This window comes from Mytilus trossulus, chromosome 1 (assembly GCF_036588685.1).
Source record: "Mytilus trossulus isolate FHL-02 chromosome 1, PNRI_Mtr1.1.1.hap1, whole genome shotgun sequence".
NCBI lineage: Eukaryota > Metazoa > Mollusca > Bivalvia > Mytilida > Mytilidae > Mytilus > Mytilus trossulus.
Genome location: NC_086373.1, coordinates 97,268,697 through 97,285,999, shown reverse-complemented (window position 1 = coordinate 97,285,999; position 17,303 = coordinate 97,268,697). Strand labels below are relative to the sequence as shown.

The 17,303-nt window shown below is 31.4% G+C and overlaps 2 protein-coding genes across 6 annotated transcripts in view; one reads left to right on the top strand and one right to left on the bottom strand.

Annotated features, from left to right (window-relative positions):
* LOC134692312 (mutS protein homolog 5-like) overlaps window positions 1-10,787 on the bottom strand; it is a 40,331-nt gene extending 29,544 nt beyond the window's left edge. For 2 of the 5 annotated variants that reach the window (XM_063552791.1, XM_063552785.1), the window contains exons 1-2: window positions 10,432-10,787; window positions 4,063-4,264 (exon numbers count right to left, since the gene is read on the bottom strand). In XM_063552791.1, coding sequence (XP_063408861.1) covers window positions 4,063-4,254 — 192 coding nt within the window. In that variant the 5' untranslated portion in view covers window positions 4,255-4,264; window positions 10,432-10,787. The remainder of the gene's footprint in view (window positions 1-4,062; window positions 4,265-10,431) is intronic. The other 3 variants (XM_063552765.1, XM_063552772.1, XM_063552779.1) reach the window with 3 other exon arrangements.
* A 196-nt stretch (window positions 10,788-10,983) lies between these two features.
* LOC134692341 (transcription factor Jun-like) lies at window positions 10,984-12,391 on the top strand. The gene has a single exon (XM_063552799.1). It carries the CDS (start codon window positions 11,174-11,176, stop codon window positions 12,047-12,049), a length of 876 nt encoding a protein of 291 aa, XP_063408869.1. The 5' UTR covers window positions 10,984-11,173; the 3' UTR covers window positions 12,050-12,391.
* Window positions 12,392-17,303: the final 4,912 nt, after the last annotated feature.

The following is a 17,303-nucleotide window of genomic DNA, read 5'->3' as shown; positions in this document are numbered from 1 at the left end:
TCATCAATTTCATTTTGATATATGCAAATATATAGCCCTCCATCATAAGAAATGTAAATGGGTCTGGGTTTTGTAAATTTTTTAAATATTTTATATCTTGGTGTTACTAGATAAAGAAAGGGTTATATTTTTAAAAATTCAAGAAACATTATTTTATGGCTTTAAGTTATAGATTCTAAAATTACTAAAAAAATATTTTAAAATGACCCTCCAGTAATAAAAGGTTAAAGGTGTGATTTTTAGCATTAACATCTTATAAAAACTTTATGACTATAACAGATCATAAAATTTGTATATGAAAAAATTGTTTTTATTTATGACAATTTTTGATTGACACTATCAAAACAGTTATCAACATTACATCAAACTGTTCCACCACAGTGACGTCAATTCTGACAACCTTGTCAATTTCTTGTCTGTTAGATATCTACTACCACTATGTATTGACTTAGTGTTTGTACTGTTAATACCCTCTCTATCAAAGTGTAGATTTCCTATTTAATCCAACTAATAAAGGCTATATTCAAACATCTCTTAGAACACGAGGATTGTCATCCCGATACTCTTATTTCAAACAATTAATCCTTTTAGTGGGTTTATTTTTACATTTAAATGGTTGTTTTTAAATATAGTAAAGGGTCAGTACACTTCAAAACCTTAACCTGTTTTAATGTAGAACTTTGTAACTTCACAATGTTGGTCCAAGATTTGGCAGATGTCAAATGTGTGTGGGTGTTTTGTTCATTTCTGCATCAATTAAATAATAAGTAGATTACTATGCACAAATATTTCTGTACTTTACTTGAAATGTATAATCAAGATTTGTTATGCGACGTGTCTAGTATCTAGTTTAGGTTTTGATGTGGTAAATTTCTTTATGTTTGTATAAGATCTGACAAACAGACAAGTTTCTTTAGCTGGTTGACCAAAAGTTTTTTACTTCTGCAGATTGCACTCAGTAACTTCACACAGGATCACAACATAAATTTGAGATAGTTGGCTTATAATATACTTCAATGATAAAGTATATTCCAAGTAATTTTAGATTTCTCATGGAAAGACATATTCTGGACACTGTCCTGTAGGCCTTGAAATTTTACTTGTCTTGTAATTTCTATGGAATTTTTGTTTCAGTACTATTTTCTTTAAGCTTTTCAAAATAAACAAAATAATTAGGTCAAGGTCAGAGGACATTTGCCAGTTGGGCATGCACACCTTAATATCATTATCATCTCATAAACCAAATATAGTAGACCTAATTGCTTATAGTATCTGAGATATGGACTTGACCAAGAAAACTAAACCATGTTAACTGAGCCATGGAATGAGGTCAAGGTCAAATGAAAAAGGTTTGATAGTCACAAGGACTTTGTGAACTCGATTAATTCAAGCCTTTACCGTCTATGATTCTCTCAACTTTTCAAGGTGTAGTGATCGATAGGGAGCTTCATATAACGACTGGATTATTCAGGTTCGGACTTTGTAAGGTATGCACATACCAAAAAGCCATCCTTATAAAAAGTATAATGCATTGAATACTATGAAACTATCCCAAAATCTAGCTTTCTGCAACAGAATTCACAGGCTAGACAAAAATAATCAATAGTAACTATAGAACTATAAAAACATCCTAATATATTTATGGATGAACATGTTCCATACTATTTTCCTTGTATGTAATAATCAGAATATTGATGGTTGATGTCTGCTTTATTTTATTTTATTTCAATGGTTTAAAACAAAAAACAGGCTGTTCATTTCTTATTTGAATTGTTTAACATTTTGACATGTCAGGCTTTTCAGAACATGCTATATATGCAGTGTGGATTTTGCTCATTGTTGAAGGCATGTGTACATTATAATTCAATGATGACCTCTAGTTTCTTATATTTTAGTCATTTGGTCTCCTTTTAAATGTTAAAATGCTAGATGATATTAATAAAGTATCTTTTCATGAAGAAGAAAAAATGCAAACTATGAAAATTTTGCATCATAAGGAATGGGAAATGATTACTTTTTAGAAAATGCAATATAACTTTGCCTTTTTTCACAGAATACACAGTTTTTTCATATAAGTATATAATATTCTATTATAGTATTAGCCAGATGTGAACTAGTATTCTTTATTTTATGAACCAGCCTTTATAATTATGTTTGCCATAATAAATAGGATAGAAACTGGTTTGTCAAAAAAGGTTGTGGACACTTTTACAATCACAACAGTACTTTAATTGTTTGTTGTTTTTAATAACTATAATTAAACAAAATCCTCCCTACAGTATTTGACCTGAAGGTATAAATATAATAATACAACAATATTTGTATAGTTATCACAGTATTATCATCTTGTTTAAACTTACATAGACCTATAATTATATCTATAAACATAGTAGTGTTTAATTCTCATTTGTTAAAAAAAAAAATCATTTATATTCATTTGTTGAAGTCATTAAAATTTCCAGGAGAATGAATCTAATCATAAAATGAATTTTAATTATCAAACTGATCATAAAAATATGATTAAGTACCAGGTACCTCAAAACCTAAAAGGTATGTAAGTGTTAATAACCTCCAAGGTTAATAAAAATACTTCACTTTTTTTGTGTTTTTATTTTATTTATAAGGTTGGGGTCAACAAACATAAGTAGTATACATACAAAACTTTTAGGAACTTTTGGTCCTCAATGCTCTTCAACATTGTACTTTATTTGGCCTTTCAAACTTTTTTCATACGAGCCTCACTAATGAGACTTTTGTAGATGAAACATGCATCTGGCATTAATACAAAATTTAATCCCAGTATCTATGATGAGTTTATTTACAACAAACTTTTATTCAAAAGGCTTTCAACAAATTATTAATCCTAACCCATTTGTTTTTATATTGGTGTTCCCGCCTGCCTAAATAGTATGGGGACCAGCCCTTGGTGTCCTTATCCACTCTTCTGCCCTCAAATTTTATAGAACGGTTACCGATTTATTTAAGTTGCTGCACATGAGAACTTGTAACACTTATTTCTTTTGCAAAGAAAAAATGGTACAAGAATAAAATTGAGAATGGAAATGTATGTTTGGTGTAATTGTACTCTTTGCCTTATAAAATAGTACCAACGACCGGTAAATAAGTTATGTTACTACTGTAAATAAACAAAGTTCGTGACAACATATGTTTCCTGACGTTTATTTATCAGTATATACACTACTTCTGTTCAGGAACTTATGGCCAGGATATCGACAGGAAAGGCTTAAAATTTGATCAACAAATAGTTTATTTTAATTTTCAATTTTGTTTTGTTTCTCAAGGATCTTCAGTATTCAAAGCATAAATATTTTTAAAATAATGTAACAATGTTTTCTAAGTATCATCGAAATATAGCAATCTTCAGCAAAAATATTTTTTCAGAGAATTTTTCTTCGTATTAATATTGATATTAAGTACATTTGAAACAAATATGACATTTTCGCATTTAAATTATCTTTCATGCTGTAATTCATATCGTGTAAAACTATTCTTAAAAGATTTTCTGTGTTGTCATGAACAAGTGCTTTCTAGCACCATTTATAGTCTGCTTCCCTATTACCTCCCTTATACTGATGACAGATGAATAAGTATATTTAGTTTAGAAGTGGATGATTAACTCAGTCATAAGTAAATAGGGAATCCTTTGTCTCAATTTTTTTTATACATGATTTTACTAATTGAATGTTTAATTTTTTCAATGACTTGCATTTTTTGTCAAAAAATTAATCCTTATCCTGATATCTATACTTTTGACATTTTCCACTTGCCCCATACCTACCTATACTCTTTATCAACTGTGCCAGGGCTTTGTAGCCAGTCAATGTTGTTAAAAAAACCACACTGGTAACCCATACTCTTTAAGATAAAGTATGAGCATTGCCATGAAGGCATAAAACTTTGATCAGTGCTCAAAGCACAAAAATCATGCTCGAAACATGAAATCCCGCATTTTGATTGGTTGATTTTTCAGTACGAGTACAAAAAACTGACTTGAAAGTTTTATGACCGCAAGGTCTTGTTCTCATCTTTGTATTATCCTACCTGGTCATTAATTGTAGAACTTTCTGCTCTCTGTCGTACAGGATTAATATGATTTTCATGTAAACTTTCATCTTCATCATCAGCCCCTATGATACTATCGCCATCACTGGTATAAAATGATGCTGCCCCAGATGATGTAACAGTTCTACTTGGTATGCCTTGTCCTGATGATAAAATTCTACTGGTGGACATCGTATTACTGCTACAAAAAAGGTTTTATGAGAATTAAAGTAGAAAAAAAGTTTAGAACTCTACAGACTTCATCATGTTGTTAACAATCCTCATAAATAGGTATTTATCACCGTCTATGGAACTTATACTAAAGGCAACTCTTAGGCAAATTTTTAAGTAACTTTTTTTGTTTATTATACTTAGGCAGTGAAGCATATAATGTAGGTCAGTGTGATTTCCCTCTTAAAAGAAGTTGTTATAATCCCCAGATGTATCTTATACATGTATCAAGGTGTATGTTATAATCCCCAGATGTATCTTATACATGTATCAAGGTGTATGTTATAATCCCCAGATGTATCTATATACCTATATCAAGGTGTATGTTATAATCCCCAGATGTATCTTATACCTATATCAAGGTGTATGTTATAATCCCCAGATGTATCTTATACATGTATCAAGGTGTATGTTATAATCCCCAGATGTATCTTATACATGTATCAAGGTGTATGTTATAATCCCCAGATGTATCTTATACATGTATCAAGGTGTATGTTATAATCCCCAGATGTATCTTTATACCTATATCAAGGTGTATGTTATAATCCCCAGATGTATCTTATACATGTATCAAGGTGTATGTTATAATCCCCAGATGTATCTTATACATGTATCAAGGTGTATGTTATAATCCCCAGATGTATCTTATACATGTATCAAGGTGTATGTTATAATCCCCAGATGTATCTTATACATGTATCAAGGTGTATGTTATAATCCCCAGATGTATCTTATACATGTATCAAGGTGTATGTTATAATCCCCAGATGTATCTTATACATGTATCAAGAAGGTGTATGTTATAATCCCCAGATGTATCTTATACATGTATCAAGGTGTATGTTATAATCCCCAGATGTATCTATATACCTATATCAAGGTGTATGTTATAATCCCCAGATGTATCTATATACCTATATCAAGGTGTATGTTATAATCCCCAGATGTATCTTATACATATATCAAGAAGGTGTATGTTTAGGTTTCTTAGTACCAGACATCTGAACCCAAATGATAAACAAAATTTTATCAATTATTAAAATGTAGGTCAAATTGACCCAATTTTCGTAGATACATTTACTGCTGTACTTAGGGACAACATCAAAAGTTCAATGTAGGATAAAAAACTTAATTCATATAGTTTTTCCACTGACCCCCTTTTAAGTTAGTTTGGGAAAAATGGATTGACCAATAAGTATATATATATAAAATTGATGTCAATGAAACAAAACTTGCAGCAATTTTGACCCCCACCCCCAAACTATTTAAATTAAGTTTTTATCCTTCATTGATTTTTTGATGACGTCCTTTACCTATAGATGTATTCTTAAATCAAGTCATATGATTGATGGTCACTCAATAAAACAAGACATATATAGGTAATAACGAAGTTAAATACTTTGAGCCACTAAATTATAAAATATGGGTCAATCATGTGCTCTACATCTTATGGAAGTCCGTCTGTAAATTATTCATAGTTCATACACAAATTTTTACAATAGCTGTATAAATAAAATTTTAGTAAAATCCTGCTTTGAATTCAAGGGTTCTATAAGAGTCCATCTCATATTTTTTTTAAAGCAAACTTAAGTCTTTCACATTTAAACAGTCTTATTTTATAAAGCTTATTTACTATAAGGGCAGTTAATATGCAGGGGCAGATCCAGCCGTTTAAAGAAAACAAAAGGGGGATGGGTGTTAAAAGTTACAACTTTATTTCTCAATCAAATGGCATTTTTAAAACAAAGAGGATGTTCCAACCCAAGAATCCCTACCCCCCCCCCCTTTTTTTCCCTGAATCCACCACTGATAAGTGTAGAAAACTGAAATGATAATGATGCAACATCACAACAACAATCGCTGGTGTATTATAAGTAATTCATCTCATTCAATAAAAAGAGAACCTAGTAGGTGGCTCAGTGGCCTAAGTAGTTCATATACTGTATCAGAACCTAGTACATGTAGGTGGCTCAGTGGCCTAAGTAGTTCATATACTGTATCAGAACCTAGTAGGTGGCTCAGTGGCCTAAGTAGTTCATATGTAGATTTCAAACCCCACACATGGCAGGTACATTCAACTCTAATATCAATTGAGTAGGATTCCAGTTTTCCTGCCAAAAATTGGTGGATCTCAAGTCTCTTTCTCGACCAATATAAAACAGACTGGAAAAACAAAAAAATACAGAAAGTGTCTTTAAACACTATAATCAAGCATTAAAAAAAAATTCACATTTCACTCAGTTCAACTTGCTTCTCCTTAATCAAGCATGCAGCATAATAAAATGGACAAAGTTCAATTTTGTGATTGAGACCAAAATTTATGGATTATGATGCAACATTATGGCTTATAGAGATTATAGTGTTTCAACTACTGTGACATAGCCATTTCTTACAATAAATATAGCTTTCAACACAATACCCTAGTATGTATTACTTTACATAAATACTAGCTTTTATTTTAATGAAAAATTCCAAAAAGACGTAGGAATAAAAGAAAAATATATAATAATCTTCATATAAATTAGTAGATTTTCAAACCTAAAAAAAATTCACAATATATATTTATAATAAAAACACTCAGGTAAGTCAGGCCCCCACCCCAAAAAAATATTTCAGGATCCGCCACTGTTTTACAAACAAAATATTTATTATTGAAAATATTTGCTGCTTGGAAATAGGTTGATATAAATCTATATTTATGTATCTATATATATATTGTTATTGTTTATTTAAGTATATCTATATATGGTTTATTTTTATTTTTTGGACATTAAAATTTCATTTATATTAAAAATAACTATCTGTTATTGTTTATTATCTTATCATCCATACTATGATTAACAGACTATTTCGTAATTTGGGACAACATTTATTTTATATTATCCTTAAATAAAAAATCATGTGATCGAAAATTTACAGACAATAGTAAGGTCATGTGATGGCCTGATGCCAATACACAAATCTGGAAAATCTCAAAATCATAAATTTCAAACCACCTGTCTATTCTTTCACAACAGTTTAACCATATGATAACTTCTACTTTAGTCACTAACCTTTATATTATCTTTTACTTAAAATGTTAATTGATATATTTCATCACATGTAGACCATCGTTTTCATTTTGATTTAATTCTCTAGAACCAACCCCCCCCCCTTTTTCCCCTAAAAGAAAGTCATGAGAAGTTTGAAAAAGTTTTTATGTAGACCTCACATAAAACATACATTTGCATAAAAGTAGCAATAATTTAACTTGGAACACCTTGGTTCTATATATCTAAATAAACAATATTTGTGTCAGTGTTTAAGAAGTTTTCAATGCTATTTTGTCAGGTCAATTGAACTAAAGTTCAATTTAAAAATTAAAAAAGGTCAAATTCTCTAAAATATTTTAATTGACCCTTAATCTAAATGTACTTTGTGCAAAACAATTAAATATCTTCCTTTTTTTTTGTTTTAATGAAAACAATTTTGCAAGTAAATTATGTCAAATATTTAATGGTTTAACACATATTTAATAAAATAATTACATTTACTATCAATTCTTGATTTCTTTATCTGATACGAACAGTATACTTTTAAAACATTCAAATCTTTTTAAGGAAGAAAAACTAGAGAAGAACTAAAATGCATAAAATATGTGATATTGCATTTTCTATTTTGATATGTTCCCTCACAGGTAAGCCATGGAAAAACAATAAACAAACACCTACTAACCTACTGTTGTGGTGAATCATCAGATAAATATAGAAAATCTACTCACAGTGGGAAATACCCATGCAATGCCAACACACAAAGTTCATTTGGAGGATTGTCAACAAACATGTTCAGACATCAACAGAGAAAAGGGGGGATGTATTACTTTAAAAATTTAAATATTCAAAAGGTTTAAAAACGTTTTGGATTTTTAACTTGTTTAAAGACAACAACAAATTTTATTTCATTGGATTTAGGTATAATTTTTGGTATAAAAAAAGATTCACATATTAAAAAGCTATTCAAGTGAAATAAATAAAAATGTGAATCAAAATTTATAATTTTTTAGACACAGAGGGCATTTAATTATTGAAAAATGTTCTGAAAAAAATGCAGCCGACTACGACTACAAATGTAGCAATTATCATAATCCCTTTTTTCCATTAATAGTCCTTAGTTAAAAGGCCATTAGGGTATAAGAGTTGATACAGTGTAAATTGCAACCAGACAGCAACCATATGACACAAAAAAAAAACAAATCTACAGTTCAACAAATATCCTTTAAATCTAGAAAGGTAAAAATTTAAAAATGCTTGCCACGAAACGTTGAATAAATTATTCCATGACCAAATATTAGGTCTATCAAAAGCTACATTTAAGTAAAACAAGGTTCTTTTAACATTTTAAAAATCAATAAAGGGACCAGATTTTTCTTTTTGACGCTGGTTGTAAAAATATTTTTTAATAGTTCTGCAAAATTTAGTAAAAAAAGTGACATAAGAGTATATATACAGCTTACATCTTTGCCACTAGATAATCCTTTTTGTGATGTACAAAAAAAATGTATGAATTAATGAAGTGGTTCAATATTCAACCACCATAGATGGGAAGATGTGGTACATTAATTAATGCATTAATTAGCGAAGTTGCTGAACTTCTGGAAATAAAACTCCCATTGAATGGTTAGCTCCTTTTGAAGTTTAGGCTTTTTGAGCAATAGCTCTTATCTTGATGTTGTTTTGTATGAAAATATGGAGTTGACTGTTCTATTGATACAGTATTAAATTGTTATAGATTGGGTCACATTTTTCAAGTTTTTAGCATATAGGGTTATTTGCTATTCAGTGTTTCATTTTATTAAAAGCTGTTTAGAACTAATTTAGTTCTATATTTAACTGCATCGAATGTTGTATTGACATGCAAAAAAAGTTCCTTTATGATATATATTATAAAGTTCCAAAGATTTAGAGAAGAAATGTTATGGAAATTTTTTTCCAATGAAAATGTTCTTAATGGAATAAATAGAAAAATTTGTTCCAATACCACCAATAAGAACAGATTTTATAATGTATACAGCATTGTTTATAACAAGGTTTCCAGAGGAAATTCTGTTTATAGGAGGAACAAATTCAAGTCAGGAGCAATTTTCTTATTTATTAACAGAGACAAGTCAGCTACATTGTATCTCTCTTGGCTAAGAAACCCAAAAAGATGAAATTCCATAGCATAGTGTTAGGGTCCTTCAAGAGGGAACGACAAATCTGTTTTTAATTAATGTAAACTCAGTAAAAGTGATACTATCTGAAGTGTTACTACATTTATCTGATAAAACAATATTTATTGTCTTTTCAAATTGAAATTTCTTCATAATAAAAGGGGCAAATAGAGGAGTGAAGAATTAATAAGGAAAGCAAGGTGTAATTATTGCGACTGCGTTGCATCTAAACAAAAACGTAAAATGAGCGGGACTTCAAAATTTTTGTAAACTCTAATGTACAAGAAGATGAAAAATATCCAAATATATCTATAGGTCTGTTTTTTGTTCATTAAAATATGGCAAGGTATATATTTTTGATAAACGAAATATATGAAAAGGGTGGGGTACTTGATGTCTCAGCTGCTCACCCCTGCCCAAAAAAGTTTGAAGTGCCAGTTATCAATGATTAAAGATATTAATTATTTGAAATGAAAATTTATCAAAACGTCAGTCACATTAAATGATTAACTTTTGTATTATTACTGCTTGATGCTTTTTAACATGTAATGCATATAAATCCAACCCCCAAAATAGTCCCAGTCCCATATATTATATCAAATATTATTGGATGCCGAATTGACTCTAAATTATAAATAGGTGACGATTTGACTTTTTCTATGGGTGCCGATTTTACCAGGTGTCGATTTGACTTGTACAGAGGCGGATTTAGGGGGGGGGGCAGAGGGCCTGGGCCCCCCCTTTTTTGGAAAAAAAATGGTTGCTTATATAGGGAATCACTGAAGCGTGACTGGAGCGGGCCCCCTCTTAGGTCAGTCAGTGGGCCCCCACTTATGAAAATTCCTGGATCCGCCACTGTTGTACCCTCTCTAAACTCCTCGCCATGGCGTATTTCAAATAAATACTAGCCCTTTGCTTTGGACTTCATCTTTATCGACTTTCGTTACCTTTATTATTAGTCTCAAAACTTCCACGTGTTAATAGTGATGATTCATATTTGGAAATCCCCTTCTGAGAGCATGGTTTGGCGCCGAAAGTTTCAGTAACATGTGTTTGTTAAACTACTTTCGAAAAATATTTTCGGTTAGATTTTAGAGAATATTACGTTTATAATCTTCTTTTGAGTTTCTATGGTAACGATTACTCGCAATATCAAAACAGTTCTCAATAAAGTTTAAGAATTTAATGTTTTCCAAATATGGGTTGTAAATATCCTGACGTCACAGTCAATATTTCCTTTTACAGAAAGTGCCCTTTACCAGAGTTCAAATCAAGTCACACCCGAGAGAATCGTCCAATCAAAATCAACACATTTTCTCGAACCAACGATATACTTTTTAGGTGTAACCGATACATTATAGACAAACTGTCCGAGAACTCCGAAGGAACAATTACAACATAGTCGATGATCGCATTGAGAACCAATGAAAGGTATCCAAAGTGATGTCATGCTATATTTAGAAAACTGACTCATATCATATAAAAAGGAGTGAAATACGTTGGACAAAGCATACGTCTTGAAAACTTACTACAGTGCAAGCCTCACACGAAAAGAAATATAGAGAGGTGACTCATATTTCCACCATTTTTACATCGACCTTCATTGGGATTAGTCATCACAAGTTATCAACTGAAGTTGAAAAAGTTTTTAGACTTTACACTGTTATACTATAACAAACTTTTTAGACAATGGAACTTTTGTCCGAGCGGACATTTTATCCAGAAGGCATCATGAACAAAGCCGGAGACCCAAACGTGAATAGTTTGAAAAGAAAGATGACATTAGACTTTAATTCTTCAGGAAAAACAAAACAACAGAAGATCCAAAATCTGCTTGCTTCTCCTGATCTGAACATGCTGAAGTTGGCATCGCCAGAGTTAGAAAAGTTTATAATTCAAGCTAACGGATTCGTTACAACAACGCCGACACCAACACAATTCATATTTCCTAAATTCGTGACAGACGAACAGGAATCATTTGCTAAAGGATTTGTGGAGGCATTGAACAATCTTCATGGAAAAACAGGACAATGTTTAAAGGGTGAATCCTCTTCGGATTGTGAAAGCCAAAGTGACTCTGTGTCTAATGCCAGTTACACGTATGTACCTCCAGACTATGTTCTTACCTCAGCTACTACAACCCTCCCCGGTGGTTTATTCACAACTAATACATCTTCTGCAGGAAATCACTCAGTTAAATCTATGCCTTCCCAAAGAATCAGTTTATTACGACAGGATGAAGAACCACAGACAGTTCCTTCAATAGCAACTAGTACAACTGACAGTTTTTCAGTGTCGCCAATAAACATGGAAAATCAAGAAGTTATCAAACTTGAAAGAAAACGTGCCAGAAACCGTGTCGCTGCAAGAAAGTGCAGAACACGTAAACTTGAAAGAATCTCCCGACTAGAAGATAGAGTAGATGACTTAAAAGGACAAAACTGTGATTTAACAGCAACGGCAAATTCTCTCAGGGACCAAGTCTGTAAACTGAAGAAAAAAATCATTGACCATGTGAACAGTGGCTGTCAAATCATGATTTCAAGTACAAATATATTCTCATAACATTGAATGAAATGATCTGTGCCTTGACTATGTGTTCATATGGATGTTATAATGTAAAAGTGCCAATCACGTATTGTTTTTGCATGTTTTGATGATAAATTTTGTTGCTGACATTCCGCAATTTTAACATTTTGTCTTCTGCATCAAAATTTCTATCTTGCATGTTCAAATGTGATAATTTCATTTAGTCATTATTTCTGAGGTTATCATGCAAATGTCATAATTTTATATATATATTATTTTCTACAAAACATCTCTGGTCTTTGTAAGCACCAGTGGATGCTGTTATTTATATTTTGAAGAAAAAAAAGAAAAAACCATGAATAAAAAGTTTAAAATTTATTTTCTTGTATGTTATGTATGTAAATTAGAGTTATTCCCCTTACATTGTAAAACATAATATAGGTTTACATTACAGAGGTATGGATGCCAATGCAATGAGACTAAACACAAAAAAAAAGATATCTACAGGTCTACTTTTAAAATTCTTGCGTGCTCTGTTAAAACAAGTATGGTTTTAACATTTTCTACCCCATACTTTGGTATGGTTTTGAGACTTGTTTTTTGTCTTTTAAATGCATATGGTACCTGAACAAAATGTTTGGTATGGAAACAAAATAATCTAATCATAGTCATGTTTGTCTTGAATGTTCATAGTTCTGGTTTATGGCATGGGATCACCAGATTTCAGAATTTCTTGTGAAAAGATGTATCTAAACTGTCATGATATAGAAGAAACTTTGCAATCCATTGTACTAGATCAAGAAATGGAATAAGTCCACTGGATGATTGGAACAAATAATTCAGTATTTGTTAAGAACACACAGGGTGTGGAGTATTGATTTTCTGAAAAACTACATGTATCAAAATGTAAAATAACAAGAATACAGAGTCTGAAGCCTGAGGAAAAATGTGGTATAGACAGAAAGTCTAATATATCAAATGGCAAAAGCTAAAGCTCAAACACATCAAATGAATGGATAACATCTGTCATATTCCTGACCTGCACAGCATTCAACATTGTGTAGTTATCTTGAATCACTATAAAAAAAGAAACATACATGTATGCATGTTACTAAGGTTCACAAAAAGACATTAGACTGTTGGTTTTCCAGTTTGAATGGTTTTACACCAGTAATTTTGGGGCCCTTTATAGTTGCTTTCTGTTAGGTGTGAGCCAAGGCTCTGTGTTGAAGGCCATACATTGACCTATCTATACTATTAAACGAGAAGACCTCATTTTTGGTGTCGCTTCTCTTCTTTCCACAACAAATTAATTAACACGCCTCTGTGTCCTATAGGTACAGTGCATAGTCGCATTTGTCATCCATTCATATGATTATTCAGATTGAGTTATTTTGGGAGAAAATCGAGAAAAAAGGCATCCGGATATTGTCCCGTAATTGGACGAAATTTTAAGTCTGATTTGACTTCCGGTTTGCGTTTTCTGTATACAATGTACTGTATTTAAGAATTGATTATTCTATCTGCTATCATTTTCAAGTTTACTATCCACGGCGGTCACAAAGTTTATTAAATAGAGAGGGTCTGTATACAATATCAATGACCACCATGGTATCCACGGCGGCCAAATAGCTTATTAAATAGAGAGGGTCTGTAATGACCACCATGGATCGATTAGTAAACTTAAAATTGAAAGTAAATACACTATATATATAAAGTAATGCATGTTCATAATATACAGATAATCCCTAAAATTATTCAAGTGAACTTTTTATATCTTTTCTGAAATTCTCCAGTTATTAAATCTTTTACAAAATTCATTGATTACAAAAAAAGAAGATGTGGTATGATAGCCATGTTGAGACAACTCTCCACGAGAGACCAAAATGACACAGAAATCAACAACTATAGGTCAACGTACGACCTTCAACAACGAGCAAAGCCCATACCGCATACTCAGCTTTAAAAGGCTCCGAGCTGACAAGATAACACAATCCAAACCAGAAAACTAGCGGCCTTATTCATGTACAAAAAATGAACGAAAAACAAATATGTAACACATAAACAAACGACAACCACTGAATTACAGGCTCCTTACTTAAATGTTCATAACATACTCAATGTATTATGTTCATATTGAAATTGAAAGAAAACCCAAAATTGGGAATTTTGGAAATAAAGGAGGAGGGATATAAAAAAAACATTTTCCTGTCGCCAATAACCTATATGACTTATGATAATTTTGCTGAAATTCCGCACTAAATGTATTATGTTCATATTGAAATTGATAGAAAACCAAAATTGGGAATTTTGGAAAGAAAGGAGGAGGGATAAAAAAAAAAAAAACATTTTCCTATCCCCAATAACCTTGACTTATGATACTTTTGCTGAAATTTTCCAGCCATTCAATATTTTACATAATTCTTCCAACAACACTTTTAATACATACTTTCAACTACGCTCTGAATGCCCGCGATTTCGCGGGTGTGTTCTAGTAATGATTTACCTTTATAATTTGGTTTTTTTTGGATGGAGAGTTGTCTAATTGGCACTCGCATAAACCAAGCACTTTGCAAATGAAAGACCAAGAATACAGAAATTAACCATAGCACAACAACACGATGACGGGATGTACAAGGCTACAAGCACAGCGCCACATCATCCAATATATTTTTTTTTTAAAAGCATATAGACAAAGCACATTAGCAAAAAATAAAGACGAGAAAACAAAAACTTATCGGAGCACAATAACTGGATGTAAAAGTACAGAGCTCAAGCCACGTCATATATAAATGTAACAAAGAAACATAAAAGGCATGTAGATGAAGAAGATATTTTTTCAGGTACACCCCAACATGAAAAAGTTCCTTAAATAATTTGGCAATGTATAAAAACAGTATTGGATATTTAACAAAAGCACAATAACACAATGATGGGATGTATCAAAAGATGGAACTATATAGCTGTATCACATAAGCAATAATGAATAAAAGTAATTGTGTTTTTTTCCTTATAAAAAAATGAAGTAGAAGAATTCCTGGACTATTGGTATTTCTGTAGAAGTAACTGTTATTGAAAGGAATTAAAACTTCCATGTATATTATAATCATAGATATAGTAGCCTATGGTATAATACAGTTGCTCTACACCAGTAAATCCCAAGCTCCATTGAACCACTGAGAAATCATTTAAAACTTGCACTATTTAGAGATACTGATAGTAAAATCCTTTTCAATCAGGATATCTTAAGTTAGAATCACTGTTTAAAAGGATCTGTTTGCCTTAGCACTCAAGGAAGACCTGTTAACTTGGCCACATGCATTCTGCTTGTTGAATTTAGTTTTAAAAATTGTGCGTGATGAACCTACCGACATGTACCATCCAACATGACTGAAAAAAATAAAAATGGAACATCCTTGAAAAATGTTCTAGGGATAATCTGACTTGGGCTAAATATCTGGATATCAAAAATTGCTTACTGTTCATTTTGGTATAACATTCACAGATGACTTCTAGATGTTATTGCCTTCACATGACCATGTCCTTACCAACTGTTTGCAGTTTTGGGTATTATATTGAAAAAACAAAAATACTAATAGATTAATCATTAGGAGGAACTTAATTATAGCAAAAATTATCTAATGAACCAAATCACAAAAGATCGACTTTGGCAATCCTTAGTTGACACCTTATGGGGTTTATGTCTTTGAACAACAATTTTAACATAATTTTATTTCATTGAATAAACTTTAATAGATCAAGAGGTAAAAACTGAAAAAAAGATAATCTACAGGGCTACAAATATAAAGGTCAGCATAGCTGAAATGTGCTATACCCAACTGCGGCCAAGCTTCGCGATAGGTCGTGCGACATAATCAGACAAACAAACTTTATTAGATTAACTCTCTAAGGAACGATCGTTTTCATTGGTCAATTCAAACCTTCGACCTCACACCTGCAAAAATAGAACACACGTACTTTAACGTTGAATGGACTGATTAATATTCACGTAGCTGGTCAAGGTCGTCTAAAGCTTCCATCGTCGTATTCGCATACATAATTCTAATCACAATTCTAGCTTAATGTGAAATTCATTTGTGTTATAATTTTCTGCAATTAATTGGTAGTAAAGTTTAAAGTTTAAAATCTTAATAGTTAAAATATTCAATTTAAATATCTTCTCTTAATCAAGGGACGACATCAAAAGTTTAATGTAGGATAAAAAAAAACCTCAATTCACATATTTTTTTTCATTGACACACCCAAGTTGCTTATCCTGCCTTTCTTTTACTCAATGGACTCGATGAATTAACGTTGTACTTGAAAAATGAAACTGTATACTTTACTACAAACACTTTTCATATTGTTTGCCAAGTTTAAGATATTCTTCATAGAATAGTGATTTTTTTCTAATTCCATTAACTTGAAGGAAAAAAATAAATTCCGAAATTGTAAGTAAATTCATAACATGTAACACGCTTTGTTAAGAAAAAATGAAGATGGCCAATCATGGCACAGCGGATAATTAAATGAAGTTTATACAAACGATATAATATGATTCATGAGGTTTTGCTATTCTCGGTTGAAAAAACGAACGTAAATTATATATTGTAAATATTAAACCGTTGATTTTCCCGTTTGAATGGTTTTACACTAGTAATTTTGGGGCCCTTTATAGCTTGTTGTTCAGTGTGAGCCAAAGGCTCCGTATTGAAGGCCGTACTTTAACCTATAATGGTTTACTTTTATAAATTGTTATTTGGATGGAGAGTTGTCTTATTGGCACTCACACCACATCTTCCTATATCTATGTGAATAGAAACAAACAATGTCTGTATTCATTAAATCATTTAAATATATTTATAAAAAGGTGAGTTTCATCTTGTACATACATTTAGTCATCCTTAATTTCTTTGATATTTTTTTATCAGTTTATCATACACGTTTCGTTTCGTATTTTATTTCAAATACGAATACATACTACATATACTTAAGCGGATTGTTCAACAATGTTATGCAACTCTATTGTTACAGTATAAATTTAAAAAATATATATTCACCCATTCATAATCGAAAACAGTACATTTATATGAAATATAGAAGATTTGGTATGATTGCCAATGCCACAACTCTCCATAAGAGACCACAATGACACAGAAATTAACAACTAAAGGTCACCGTACGGCTTTCAATAATGAGCAAAGCCCATACCGCATAGTCAGCTATAAAAGGCCCCGAAATGACAATGCAAAAACAATTCAAACGGGAGTTGTTCCTTATAAACTACGAC